General features: G+C 38.6%; 1 protein-coding gene across 1 annotated transcript in view; it reads left to right on the forward strand.

The window, feature by feature from the left end:
- The window catches only part of tmem94 (transmembrane protein 94), a 74314-nt gene that overhangs the window by 14683 nt on the left and 44412 nt on the right, over positions 1-15219 (forward strand). The window contains exons 6-9 of the mRNA XM_051918734.1: positions 4465-4667; positions 7396-7547; positions 8393-8495; positions 14494-14580. Of these exons, the coding sequence (XP_051774694.1) occupies positions 4465-4667; positions 7396-7547; positions 8393-8495; positions 14494-14580 (545 nt within the window). The remainder of the gene's footprint in view (positions 1-4464; positions 4668-7395; positions 7548-8392; positions 8496-14493; positions 14581-15219) is intronic.

Genomic DNA, 15219 nt, shown 5'->3' on the forward strand with positions numbered 1-15219 from the left:
CTGTGTGCTCTGCTTCTGCCTTATAATTAGCAAGCTATTAGTAATTTTGTTCTTTTTAATGGCACACTTTGAGTATAGGAATGTATTTCTTCACTTTTATTACCCAAATTGGATTTGTGTGACATTTTTCACTAAATGCAGAGTTTACTCTGTGTTTTTTTTGGTTAGTGCATATTTGTTACATAATTATTGCCAAATATTTGACTGTGCGTCTCTAATCTTGGAAATACTGCATATTTCATGTCACAGTGGATTCAGGAAGTATTCAGACCCCTTCTTTTTCTGTACAATTTTTCTTGTAGATTTCATTTTAATATGATAAATTTACCATTTTGCCCCCCAATCTATACTCAGTAACCCAAAAAAGACAAATTGAAATAATTTTCAGAAAGGTTAACAAATTTGTTAAAAATCAAAAACTGAAATCTCTCATTCACAGAAGTAGTCAGACTTTTAATTGAGTACTTTGTCGAAGCACCTGTGACAGCTTTGAGTCATCTTGTCTCTACAAGCCTTGCACACCTGGATTTCGGCAGTTTACTCCATTCTTCCAGGTAGATCCTCTCGAAGTGCATTAGATTAGATGGGAAATGCCTGTAAACTGCCATCGTCACGTCTCTCCACACATTATATCATTTAAGTCGGACATTTGGCATGACTACTCAACAACTCTCTGAAACGTATACCAAAGCCACTCTAGCCTTGTCTAGGCTGTATGCCTTGGGTCATTATCATGCTGAAAGGTGAATTATAGCCCCACTCTGAGGTGGTGTGCACTCTAAGGCAGGTTTTCTTCAAGGAGCTTTCTGTATTTGCCTGCAATCATCTTTCCTTCAATTCTGACTAGTCTCCCTTTGCTTGCCATGATTCATTGTAGGGATGGTATTAGGCAGGTGATGAGCAGTGCCTGGTCTTCAGCAGACATAGTGTTGGAGTTCTATACAAAGAATTTTACATTTTTTGCCTATCAGAGTGGTGATGGATCAGAACAAAAATTTTGACTTCCGTATCAATACCAGCTTTCAGACCTCAGTACCAAAACAGTTCATAAGTAAATAACGGATAACTCAAAAACCCCCTTTTTTCCACTCCTGCCACCCTGGTGTGCCATACCATCATGCCACACTATACATTGCTTCCCTGTTGTTAATTGTGAAGTCTCAATAGCGTCAAAGCAGTATGTCTTTTTCTTTTCATGAAATCTACAAAACGGATGTTTTTCAACATATACAATAGCATATAACAGGGCAGAGAGGAATGTTGGCACCTACTTCCCTTACTAAGGCCCTTCTTGCCCGGTTACTCAGTTTGGCTGGGTGACCAACTCCTGGCAGAGTTCTAGGGCCTCATGTATAAACGGTGCGTACGCACAGAAATGTTGCATAAGAACGTTTCCACGTTCAAATCACAATGTATAAAACCTACACTTGGCGTAAAGCCACACACTTTTCCACGGTACCTCATACCCTGTCGTACGCAAGTTCTCCGCTCGGTTTTGCAGACTGGCAGCACCCAGCGTCAAAGCAGTGCTACTGTTCCTGTGTGGTTACCCTTTCTTAGATCCACATCCACGACGGCGGCTTTATCAAATACACTGAAATTAACTGCATATCGTTCATAAATTTAATGCATCTGATTGTAATTAACCTGTAACAATATAATGGTCCACAGAATGGTCAAACTATTCTAAATACCATAACTGCTTTAGCGTTGTTATTCTCACTGCACCTTCTTCTTCTTCTGTCAGCTGCTCCCATTAGGGGTTGCCACAGCGGATCATCTTTTTCCATATTACTCTCACTGCACCACTCGGAGTATTTATATCACTGTATCCGAGTGTGAATCACAGATCTACAGCGATTGGAAAGAGAATTATTGGTATACAGCATCAAGCACTCGCTGCCTCAGCCATTCGCTATTTGAACTACTCTCATCCAACCAACGCTTCACAGCCTTTCCTGTTCGGACCTCGCGGTTCACAAACAGTTTCATCCCAAGAACTATAAACGCACTCAATCAGTCCATCAAGTGCTCCTTGAAGAACTGTTTGTACTTGCAAGTTACCATGAGGTAATTGTACTTATGATACAGTTATAATATTGCACAACCTGAGCCACTTTATAAAGCGCATATTTACATATGATGACGATATCATTTTTAAGATGAAATGCAGCAAAATATGTTGATTATATTCTACAGATAAAACTTTAACTACATGGTGCCGCAGCGCTAGCGAGCTTGAGCTTCATTCACGGTTTTTCCTGCCTTGCGTTGTATTCATGCTGTGGCTGGCGCGACACTGGAAGGATAGATGGATAGAATAATTAAACATTACGAAGATATTTCAATGTTCCTTAAAAGTTTTGAAGAATCGGCGTTCTAAGCTTACAGATGGCTTAACGTCTATTACAGAGCGGACTGTGTGGCGATTGGGTATTTGGAGAAAGAAAAGTAAGGACAGGAATTGGGGGTTAGTACGTTTGAAAAAGATAGTACTTCTGTAATAAAGCATTTCATTGAAGGTTGCGCAGCAAGCATCTTGCTGTAAGACATGAACAATCACTGCACCACCGTGTTCCCATGTTTAATAACATGCTTTAACTCATATCATCATGAAAATATCACGTATACTTTTAAGTATTTTAATTATTCAGCGAGCTGTAATATTACGAACGAAATGGATTCTGTGTCCTGTCGGAGGACGACCACGTAGTGATTCACACACACAGAGCACATATAAGATCAAATACACAACAAAGCATTTAACGTGCTACTTTAGTTACGATGGGATTTGAGAAACTAGTAAATTAAATGATTTTAAGATGAAGTTTATGATGTTCTACTTTAATGACAAAATAAACTACGTGATTTAAAGTGGAAATTTCGAGATTAAAGTTGACATTTCATGCTTTTTTCACACTGTGTGCCTTTTTTTTCCACTGTACCCTAATAAGCTTTCATATGACACTCAGACGGTGGGCTACGAGTCACCTTTTCGTGCCAACTTTGATATGTGACAACTTTTTTATGTCGGGCACTGTGCGACTTTGTGAACTTGAGCTTTCGAGTTTCTCCGACACGTTATGTCCTTTTGTTGCTTATATAACTGTTTATACCAACAAATAGTACGTTTTTCTTTGCCTCCATTTGGTATTCGCTGAAATTCTTCTATTTTTCCTCGTACTTTTGCCATTGCCTTTTCACAGAACGCTGGGCTTAAGGGCTATTTATATTGATTTGCATATTCAAAGAGGCGTAATTCTGGGAAGAGTTGGGGCGGGACAGCATGCACGTGCGTTTATTTCCACGCTGAGCGTGATTTATGTAGCGGAAGTTGGCGAACACACAGATTCCTGCATCTGGATTTTTCTGTGCGTAAGCACATTTCGGCTTTTGTGCTTACGTCATGTTATAGTGCGACTTTTACGCGCGGCGTTATGCATGAGGCCTCTTGGTGTTTTCAAACCTCTTCAGTTTCATAATTATTGAGGCCACTATGCTCCTGCAAACACTCAAAGCTTTACAAATGATTTTATCCCCTTGCCTTGATCTAGGCCTTCAGCACAGCTTGACTGCAGAGGTCTACAGAGCTTTTATGGCTTGGTTTTTGTACTGACATGCAGTGTGAATTGTGGACCTTATATAAAATGGTATGTGCCTCTCTAAACAATGTCCAATCAGTTTAACTTGCCACAGATGAACTTCAGGTTCTAGATGGATCTGAATGATAATTAAAGCAAAAAGAAAGAACCTGACCACACTTTGAAGTACTACTGCAAAGGGTCTGAATGCATATACATGAGAGTTTTCAGTTTTTTATTTTTTAATAAATTTTCAAGCCTTTCTGATAATGTATTTTCACATTGTCATTATGGGTTATTAAGTGTAGATTGAAGGGGAAAAAAACAGCGACTTTATCCACTTAAAGTAAAATCTAAAGTGTGCACAAAGCAAAAAGGTCTGAATACTTTTTGATTCCATTGCACATTTTGCTGAATTGAACTGAAGATTTATATTCTTGTAATTTTTTGTAAATGTCACTTTTTACAGTGCTCTACAAATGGCTTGTGTGGTTCACTTTATTTTTCTGTCTTACTGTGTTTTGGTGTTCAATTTATTAAATGCACTTGGGGTATTATATGTTCTACACTGTAGTGAGCAGTGCTAACTAAGAGTGAATTTGTAAAAGCCATTTTTGTGGCACCCACTCAAAGACGGCTAACAGAAGAACGTTTCTAGGCAAGGCATGAGAATGGCCTCAACAAGCTGAGCAGCTAAATACAACATACACTGGGTGGGGCAATGTGCCGTATCTCATCAGCATGAGCTTAGGAAGCTGATGAAACTGTTTTAGGGTAAAAAAACACATTCCTAGTTCCAGTAAAGGAAATAGATAAACATAGCGCTAGCACTGAAGAGATGTGATTGAGTAACATGGATTTTGATCCTGATTGTGTCTGACAGATACTCTCAGCAACACTAAAACTGTGAAATGGCCTTCCTCGCTCTATCCAGACCTCTACATGCCCTCTTCCACATCCTGGTCTTTGCACTGGGCCTACAGGGATGGTCAGCTTGTCAATATTCCTGTGAGCCTGCTTGTGGAGGGGGATGTTATTGCACTGCGGCCTGGGCAGGAGTCCTTTGCATCTCTCCGTGGCATCAAGGTATGTGGCGATCTTCTAAGGTTACAACTTTTTCTGGCTCTTGGATATTTCTTAGGAGGTGTGCAGCACAAGGGGCTTTTTGAAGACTTTGTGATTTGATCCTGCACCCTTTCTTCACCAGCCTATAAACTGTTTCAGCTCACCTATAAATAAAATGTCTTGAATGTCAAAATTACACTGTATGCATAACAGTTTGTTTTGCTTAGGGTTTATTTTAATTCTGATAAACGCATTTAAAGTAAAGTAGCATAAGTTTTCTTATCACGTAGAACAACAAAAGGGTCTTACATCTGTCATATTATTGTGATTGTTAGCCAGGGTAGTCTCTCTTTTTCAGTTGATACATTGTTGAAACTCTTCACAACCCATCCTTATTTGCTTCATAAAGCCTTTCGATATGCAAACAAGGTATCAAAGGTGCAGCACAGGAATGTCAACCACTAAGTGTCCATAGTTGTTGAAAATAGCTTGTGCTGAACCTGATTACTTATTACCTCTCATCCAACATGAGGTTAACTGCATTGAGATCTGTTGACTAGGAACTGCCAGTTCTTGAAATAATTTCCTATCTTTTGTAGCCTTGTGATCCCCCACAGTATTATTCTGCTGAAAAGGCCAGCTTGCAGATGGGTGCACTAATGCTTACAAACTGTCTTGGCAAGGCTAGGTCATGACTAAAACATACTGCCAACATGAAAAAGAGTTCATTAACGACTATAAAAACTGGATTGTGTCTCTGGATTTAAAACAATTAGAGCAGGACTTCTGGACTACATGTTTGAGGTCCGCAGTGGCTGCAGGTTTTTGCTTTAATCGGTTTCATAATTAGAACTCATTTATTTACTACTAAAGCAATATGTTTTTGGGCTTAGTTGCATTTAACCTGTTTGTTACAATTCATATCCCTTGACTGTCTTTTAGTTTTAAAGAGCTGCATTAAGGTTTTAATGGTACCTGTTAGCATGCTTCCATTTAAACCCCTGTACATGCATCCTGAAATATGTGTTAGTACAATGTTCTGAAATAAATGAGAGAGAAGGAAAGGTTCCAAGAGGTACAAATCTTTTCTAGACCACAAAAGATATAGATAAAGTTCTCAAAAAATGAAACATTTACAGCATATTAAAGATTTGTCTTGGAAGAATGAAAGCACTAACAAGCCATAGAATTATATACCAAGTTTCATTTTTTGTTCGACCTGGCTTCTGAAATTGGTTGGAATGAAAACCTCCAGGACCTTAATTGATGACCCCTGCATTAAATCAAGGCTTTTGAAAAAGGGGTCACACAAGCCAGAAAAGAAAGAAGCAGCATCTGAAAATGGCTAAGCATGACTAGACAAAGCTTCTAAGTGAAGCATACCAAGAAATGCAGTGACGTCTTTGACACGCAGACTTGCAGTTAGTACGTGCAAAGTAGGAATACTTTTTTGTTTGCCCCAGTATGCAATAATTAATTGAACTCTGTAAAAATGTTATTCAAAAGTGATAAAGCATGCTGTATATTTGCAGAAATGCCCATAAACTGGTCAAGTGTGTACTGTACTTAAAATAGAAATTCTGACCTTATAACGTTTTATATGGTGGTTTTCTCACTACTCCGAGCACTTTATATAGTCGGTAGGGGAGCCACTGCAACCACCACCGACGTGCAGCAGCCATTCTTGTGCCGGTATGCTCACCACACATAAGCTATTACACGGTGAAGAGGTGTGAGACAGAGTTAGCCAATAAGGGACAGGCGTCTTTTGGGGTGATAGAATGGGCAAAGGTATGATGGTCAATTTAGCCAGGACATTCAGATAAACCGTACTGTTTTCAAAGGATTCCAATGGATCTTTTTATGACCACAGAGTTTCAGAAGCTCAGCTTTATGTCTCATCTAGAGGACAACACCCTCCCCGTTTCTTTTTACAGCACCGCCTGATGGTCTCAACAGAAACCTGAGCTTTTCCTTGATGGTCTCCCATCCAGGGACTGAGTAGGTCCATACTTAGTTTCCAGTGGATTACCTGTTCTGAAGCTTCATTCTTTAAGTTATGGATTTTTTTTTATATAGTCTTAACATAATATTCCCAAAACCCCCTAATCCAATTCAGGATTGTAGAAATATTATATTTTAACATGTTGTTATGTAAATGGTGTAAATGTTTCTTTTTGTTAATGATGTGGATGGTTTTCACCACCCCTGCACAAGTAATCCTCAAGATATAAAAACGTTAATTTTTTTTTTTGTTTGTTTTTGTTTTAACTGCTATAGGACATAGTGTTTTTTAAGCACTATGAAGGACAGGTTTCTAGTATAACTTTAAATTGGCTTATCTTCCTCTGAGCTTGACATGTGTGCAAATGAAGAATGTTTTGTGATTTAATTTCATCATTGTTGCTAGTAAAGTTTTCTTTTTCCTTAATTGGTCAACATAACTCACTTTACATTAATTTGATTTGAATTAGGTAATTCACAGCCTTAGCATATCCCTTACCTTTAAAGTAGAATACATTAGCGTAAAAATATTTTCACCACTGGGCATTTAATATTACACCTCTGTTTTCAGAATTAGTTTCCTTTTCATTTATTTTTAGTGTATATATCATTCCTTAAAATTTTATAAGCAAGAAAGTTTATTTTCACTAAACTGGTCAATATAGAATAAAGCATATTTATGATACTAAATATATTTATTGGATCCATTTCTCCTACAGTAATAATACATATTTATTCACCACAGGATGATGAGCATATTGTCCTTGAGCCAGGAGACCTGTTTCCTCCTTTTTCTCCACCACCTTCTCCTCGTGAATATGAAAAAAAAGGACCACAGGACCCTCAGCAGTTCCGCCTGTTCAGAGTAGTCCGAACTCCCATTATAGACAATATCAGGTAAGTAAATGCTTAATTCCATTTATGTTCATTAAGGACCAGAGCATAACCCGGATCCGTCGGGCATAAGGTAAGAACCAGCCTAATTGCAGGGCACACTTGCATACCCACCCATGGTCAGTCTCAGACGGAGCGAATTTAGAGTTGCTTGTTAAAATAAAACGTGTGTCTTTGGGATGTGGGAGGAAGATTGGAGTACCTAGAGGCATATTCATGCACATACAGGAAGAACATTCAAATTCCACACAGAGTGAATGAGCACAGTGTTCAAATCCAGGATGTAGAAGGAGTGGTCTTACTGAGACTGATGGGAGGACACTTCAAGTTTCGGGGAAGAAAAGATGGTGTATTTCTGCCTAATTTTATCATAACCATGATATGAATCCTGGTATTCTGCAGTTTTCTTTATTATTGTTGGTCAATATAAATTTGTTTATGTGATGTAAATGTTGCACTGCATGTTTCACAGGAGCCAAAAATACTCTCAGAAAATCACATTGTAACTTTGAAGGCTATTCTGTAATGGTAAAGGGTGCCTACTAAACATCAAAGAGCAAACACAATGAAAAGTTGCCCTGCATGCTAAAATGTAATTAGGTTTAAGATTTGTGCTGTCAGCAGACCCCCGTGACCCTGTGTTAGGATATAGCAGGTTGGAGAATGACATGACTTGCCATTTGTGCTATCATCTGAACTATCCAATCAGTACTCTTTTGCGATTATTACTAGGTAATTTTGTGCATTTTCTTTCACATCTGTATTTATTGCTCTGTTTACGAACAGGAAGAAATCTAGGGCCAGGCATTTAACCAGTTTTAAGCAAATTCTGTCCTGTCTTTGTACAGACGGTGTCTGGATATGGCTCTTGACCGACCTGTGACAGCACTCGATAATGAGAGGTTCACAGTCCAGTCAGCAATGGACAAATATGCATGTCCAGTGGTGCTAGTAAGTAGACTTTTCTTGAATTTTAAAATTTGTTTTACTTATATTCTCTTAATATGTTCTATTGCTTTTGAAGAGTGACTTATAACAGTGCACAAAGCAAACAGAAATTATTGTGAATGTTTTGCTGTGGTCCAAATTTTATTCTAATAACAAAGATTAATAATACACACTAAGTGTACTCTTTCATGTCCTTGTTGCACATATCACTCTGAATATAACTGCTATTGAAGATCATATTTATAACTTTTCTCTTCACTATACTATATATTTTTCATTTGTATCGGACGTTATATGATATTCTAAATACATTGAATTTTTTGCTTTTGTGTAGCATCTGTACAGACTTGTTTGCATCATAGTCTATCTGTGCACAGGCACTGACCTTAGTATATGATGAGCAGCGCTTACGTCCAAAAACTGTATCACTCAAGTAATTAAGTGTCTATAGTTTCATATTGGCAGTATGGGGTGCAAGGCAGGAAGCAATACTGCAGAGGGTGCCCATTTTTCCTTAAAACACAATTTTTGATTTTAAATAGTGTGTGCATATATGTATATGTGCATGGCATAAGTGGGCAGGACTCGCTGGACTTTTCTGTTCAAGTTATTGACTTGCACTTAATTGGGTTTCTTTGTTCGTAGGGAACAAATGCAAGCCCTGGCCCTTATCATGAATGTTGTTCAGTGGCTTACCCACACCCCTCTGTGTCATGTACATGCATGTTGATCGACTCAGTGTAGTGGACATGCAATCCTGGATATCTAAGAGTATCACAACCTTGTTATTGCTCAATCTGGCCTATTACTGCTGTGTGATAGGCCTCTCAGAATTTTTTGTAAAAACTGCGCATGCCTGTGAATAGGTGGAAGTAGACTATGGGTATCATGAGATGGGTACACTTTCTAGAGGTGAATAAGCAAATGCACAATCAACATTTAACAAGGATACACTGTGTGTGTCTATAAAATATATATACTAGCAGGAGTACCTGGTGTTGCCCGGGAATCTATAACCGGTGAATTTCCTAAATGAAAGAAACAGAAAATAGAAATAGTACAAACAGTTTTCTGATTGACATTTTATTGTAATAGGTAATACTAGCCGACGCCCGCCGTAGCATACGGCGGTGTAAGTATAGAACGGAAAACGGTGAGGAAGGAATTCAGATATCAATACTTCTTGAAAGACGCAGTTGTGCATAGGTGTTTTGGTGGAGAAGACAGATAATAAGTTGAAAGATCTAACCCTAGAAAAAGCCACGTACAACTGACCGTGCTGAAGACTGGTGTCAGGTCTGTGCTCTGGTCTTTGGGTATCTGACAGTGCATGTAGAACTTCTGGCCAAGCAGGATTACATGTGAAAGTGATAAATCGGGCTTTCCGAATTTACGTACTATGGCCATGGCATCCTGATAGTTTTGTTGCATGTATCTTGAACTTCCTGGAAATGTGGATGGTAATATGATAATTTTGCCTACATGTACGTTGTTATTTTCAGCGTTTGCTTGCAGTGCATCTGATTGTCCTTTGTATTGTTCCACGCACAGATCTTGTTGATGTAATCTGAGATAGTTGAGACGCGCGCCCTCTGTTTTAACATATGCATCTACGACGTACTGTTGGAATAGTTTGCTGCTGGAGTGCAAAATCCTAAATGTATTCCTCATTGCTAATCTATATGTGTAAAATTGGCATTGAGTAAGCCTTATTCGCTTGGCGGTTCTTTTATCAGGAACATGTTGTAAATCTTTGTGCCAGCCAATGTCTCCATAAGGGAATAAAAGTGGGTAAACCATAGGATTGCAATTCATATTGAGCGTGGAAATCTGTTTACAGGAGTTGCCTATGGGATAGATGCAAATATCCTTTTCGGTAGGCGGTTCGCCATCTTCTCCGACGAAAATCGCTGCAACATCGGTGTGACATGTCGGGGCATTGTATCGTCGTAAATACTGCCTAGGGTTTTCCATTCGTACAGATGCTGTTGGATTGGACTGAGTGATTTCATGCGTGTGTTTGTATGATTTAGCGAAGGGTTGATGGTTCTGAGCATTGAATCTAGCTGGAGAAGTAAATTTTCGCCGCATGCAGAGTTTGCTTTATTTTGTAAGCGTACTTCAGTAGCTTGCACTGTGCCAAAATCATAGAACTGTCCATATCCTGGAGAGGTAGAAGTGTTAGCGTATAGTGGAGAGATTTGGTGATAAATTTGCCCGTGTATTTTAAAACCGTATGGTCTGTGGCCAGGAGGTTGAGTTATCTGTGCACCCATGGAAGCAAACGCTAGAGAAGAGTTGTATTGTCGAATGTGTTCATGATAATTTTTAGCTTCTGATGTTTGCTGTGTAAGAAGCTGTTGTAAAGACACAGGTGGCTCCCGCAAAGGTGGTAAAGCTACTTTACCGTTGTGGCAGCACCTCGAGTACTTGTTGGATGTATTACGTTCAGCAGGCCAGTATAGTGCCCTATGTCGTAGTGAGACTGCATTGCCTTCGTCAACCGTTTGTGTCAAGAAATAACCCACTGATAGGAACAGGCAGTTGCCAGATCCCAGAATAGAGATGACGTTGTACAAAAAACAGTCGACAGAGAAGATACTGTCATTCATTTTATAACAAAGGCTTAGGAAACAACCGTCGCAGTATAACAAAAATAGCAAGGTGTATGGGAGGCTGCAGGCAGCATGGGGAAGGGTTTGGAAGAGGACGAATAGGAATCGAGAAATGCCGTGTCAGCTGCTTGTGGGCGGGACCGGTTTTGAAATGGAAGCAGGATGAACCAGAAGAGAAATATATATAAGAGATAAGTGATCATGCCAGAGCCTTTGGATACACTGTTTTTTGTTTTGCCTTTTGGTCCGAAAATGAACAAATTATGAGGATTGCCCACTGTAGAACATGCTGCGAAGAGTTGTCCGTGTGAAAAGCATGGATTTTCCAAATTGATGCGTTTAACTTGCAGCGATTGCCCTTGAGCCTTATTAATTGACCTAGCAAAGGCCAAACGAACATGAAATTGTAGCTGTTTTAAATAAAAGGGTAAATCATTCGGAGTCAGCAGAATTTTTGGTATAAAAACATCTTCACTTCTTTTTTTTTCGGTGGCATGGGTATATTAGCGAAAAGCAGGACAATTATAATGTGTTACATGGTATTACGTACGGAATAAGCACCACAGTGAGATGAATGTACGTTATTTACAATACGTCGGAAAGCGAACAAATAGCACCAGTCAGTCAGAAAGACCAAGACTGAAATTGTAATGTGAGTCAAAAAGCGAGCAAATAGCACCACAAATACGGAAAGCCAGTCGCGCTCACTGGGTCGTTCACGTTTTACATCCATACGGCAGTTCCCCTTCACCTGATGAAAGCAGTCGGCCTTCTCATACTTGGACACTTCTGCCATCTGTTGGCAATTTAAAGAAACATTGGTAAAGAGCGATGCACAGGGACCAACTGTGCCGCTAGATGGCGCCGCCGTTAACGTCTGTTGCAACGTGCGGCCATCTTGTCAATGATAAAAATGGGGACGTGTGCCGAATGTTGTCAGTGAAAAGGTGCCCTGCGCTTCACCACGAACATTTTTCCCAACCAAATATACCCCATGACCTCCTCCAGGTCACAAAGGAGCCCCATCCCCAGTTTGATGGCGATCGAACGCCTGGTGCAGATTTGTATGGCAGACAAACAAACAAACACACATACATACATCGACTCTGGTTTATATATTAAGAAGAAGATCATTTGGACCACAAATTATGACAGCAATGATTTCTGTTTACTTTGTGTGCTGTGATTAATTGCTCTTCAAAAACATACATTTAGGTTATTTGTTATTGTCATTTAATTAATGTTTGACAAAATGATGATGAATCCATGGTATTCACTGTGAGTTATACATTCAAAATTATAAAGCCCGTAAGACATAGTGGGTGTTTTGAAATTAAGTTGTCTATTCAACCACAACCAGCCAGTTAGTGTCCTTTGAGAGCCACTGACTTGGCAGTTAACTGTGCAATGTCCTGATTTTCATAATGTGAACTTACTTGATTATTTTTTTTACTGGAAGAACTAACCTATCTGTAGATATTACATCCCATGGACGGCCTCAATAAATTCTGAAAATGTAAATCAAACTTTTCCTCTGTTCATGTTTCTCATGCAGTTTGAGTAGGCACCCAAATACTTTGGCCAGTGCTTATGCAAAGGTTTACGGCTGATATTATGTCTGTATTTTTGCATGTTTTGCTCATTTATTACAGATTTAGAAGAACTGAGAATAAATGACCTGAGTTTCCCTGATCTGGGGCTTTGTGGTAAATTTTAAGCCTGAAGTTTATCTTGTATCTGCAACTGTTAGCTGTTTTCTAAATATAATTAATCCGTGTTTACTGTCATTTTAATCTGAACTACTAAGAATAATTAGAAAGAAAATGTAAACATTTACACAACTCCTTTTCATTGCATTGTTACCTTAAGTCGTGTCTTTTTTTTTTTTTTTTTAAAGTTTTTGTTTATTTTGTTTCACTTTTCACAAAGGATCAGCTTACTTGCTGGTATGCAGCTTTACTCAGTGATTCAATAAGGAAAGCACAGTGAAGAAACAAAATAGCTTTGAATTTGAGATATCTTTAATAATGCAGCTCAGCCTAGAGCACACTGTAGCATTTACATAAATGTAGAAATTGAGAATGCTTTTCTATTGATTTTCATTGGGAGGTAGAAGCTGACTGCAGCTTAAAATGTAAAGAATGCTTGTATAGCTTGCTCAAACATTATTTTCTTAGAAACTTTCAAGCATGTACACAAAGAAAAAGCTTTTTAGGAAAAAGAGTAGTTCCTCCTTCTAATCAAGCACACTATTGATAAGATTCTCTTCGTGACTTTAACCTCAGTTGGGCTATTGAAACAAGATGTTAACACTCTGAATAGAGTAATTGTCCAACTCCTTAAGTTAAGTATTTCATTAAATTTAATGTGTGCCATTTAATTTTAAAACTTGAGCGTGATGTGAACAAAACATAAATATTGTCCCATGGAGGCACATTTTGAAAGATGACTATATGTAATAAAAATGTGGTTGATAACTACACAAAGTACAGTAATGGAGAAAAAATGATTCAGAAAATAGATGAATGAACAGCACTAATGGTTTCAGCTTGCAGGAAAGGGGGACAGTTGTACCAAGTTCACTATGAAAACTAGCCTCTTTCCCATTCCTTCCTTTGTCTTCAATTCAAAAGCGCAATCCCGTGTGAATGCGCTTCCTGTTTGAGGACTGCTTTCACTTTTACATGTGTTGTGAGCATAAGTCTGGGCGACTTGACATGGTTTATGTGTAATGAGTAACATTACATTTTTTTTCATTGGCACATTTTATATTGTTTGCTGTTGTACAGCATTGATCACCATTGGGTCGCATTCTGTCAGAAACTTTATTTCTGTAATGCATGAAAAACATGAGAGAGTTTTTTGCTTAGCCGTCTCTACAAACTTCATGGGGGCAAGTAACCTATAAAAGCTTATCATTTTTGCATGGCGCATTCCTTTAAGGTGTTCTAATATATGATGGGATGATGTACAGGCAAACAAATAAAGACTTGAGTTTCAAACCAACGTGCTAACCAGAACTACATCTGCAGAAAAGCCTTTGCCTTGTGCTCAAGTTGAGGAAGCTGTTCAGTGCTGACTAGTTGGTAGTGTAACTTCAGTTACCTTTTAATAACGCTGTGTCCTTTCCCTCTCCTTCTATTGATGTTATTAGGAGTAATGCTGGTTTACTTGTCAGCTTTAATTGTCAAACTGTTACCATAAAAGGACCTATGAAGTCTCAATAAATGTTTCTTAATTTTCCACATTATTTTTAAACCGGGCATGGAATTCATTTACTTCTGTAGTTGTATTGTGATAATATGAATCACTGACCAATGTTGGAGTCTCCATTAAAGCACAGTCATTTTGTGTGGTTTCATTACATTTATTTTCCTTCTTTCCAGGTTGCCTTCTTAATTACAAACACAGTTCGCTTTTGTTTTAATGCTCCTGGTGTGGCACCTTGGCGGTTCAACTTCTTTCAGCTTCAGGTAGGATGTTGTCTATGAAAAGCATATTTTTAGACATAGAGGTGCAATCACTGTTTTTTTTTTTTTCTTTCTAGCATTCCTTAACATTTGTTAATAAAGATGCTGAACTTTAATTCTACCCTATGCTGCTTCTGTCCTTGACATAAAAGATCATTATTGTGAGTAGTAATTAAACCAATTAGTTCTTTTATGGCTGAAAGGAAATGTGAAAATAAGCACACCCCATGAAAGGTTTTTTCTTTTTTGATGGATATGGACATCTAAAGATTTGATTTTCTATCTTTTCACACTAGCCTTGGGTAAAGCTGATGAAGTTGAAAATTGTGCAATATTTTATTCAAAGGAAAAAGAACAGATATGCCAATTTTGTCTGTGGTAATAGAAAATACATCCATGATTTTAATAGCTGGTATAGTTCCCTTTGGCAGAAACAAACAAAAATGCCATTTGTGGTGCAGCGGGTCCACGGCTATGAAAGATTGGTGGCTTTTTAAATAATCCATTCGCCTTGTCAGTCTCCGAGGGTGCGATCGTGCAGCCGTAGGGAGTTGATGGAGTAGTTGGGGCAAGTTGCACACGTACGTGAGGGTGCGATCGCTCTCGATTGCTTAATCGGCTTCCTGCGGTGCGTGATTGAGG

Source organism: Erpetoichthys calabaricus, chromosome 14 (assembly GCF_900747795.2).
Source record: "Erpetoichthys calabaricus chromosome 14, fErpCal1.3, whole genome shotgun sequence".
NCBI classification, from domain to species: domain Eukaryota; kingdom Metazoa; phylum Chordata; class Cladistia; order Polypteriformes; family Polypteridae; genus Erpetoichthys; species Erpetoichthys calabaricus.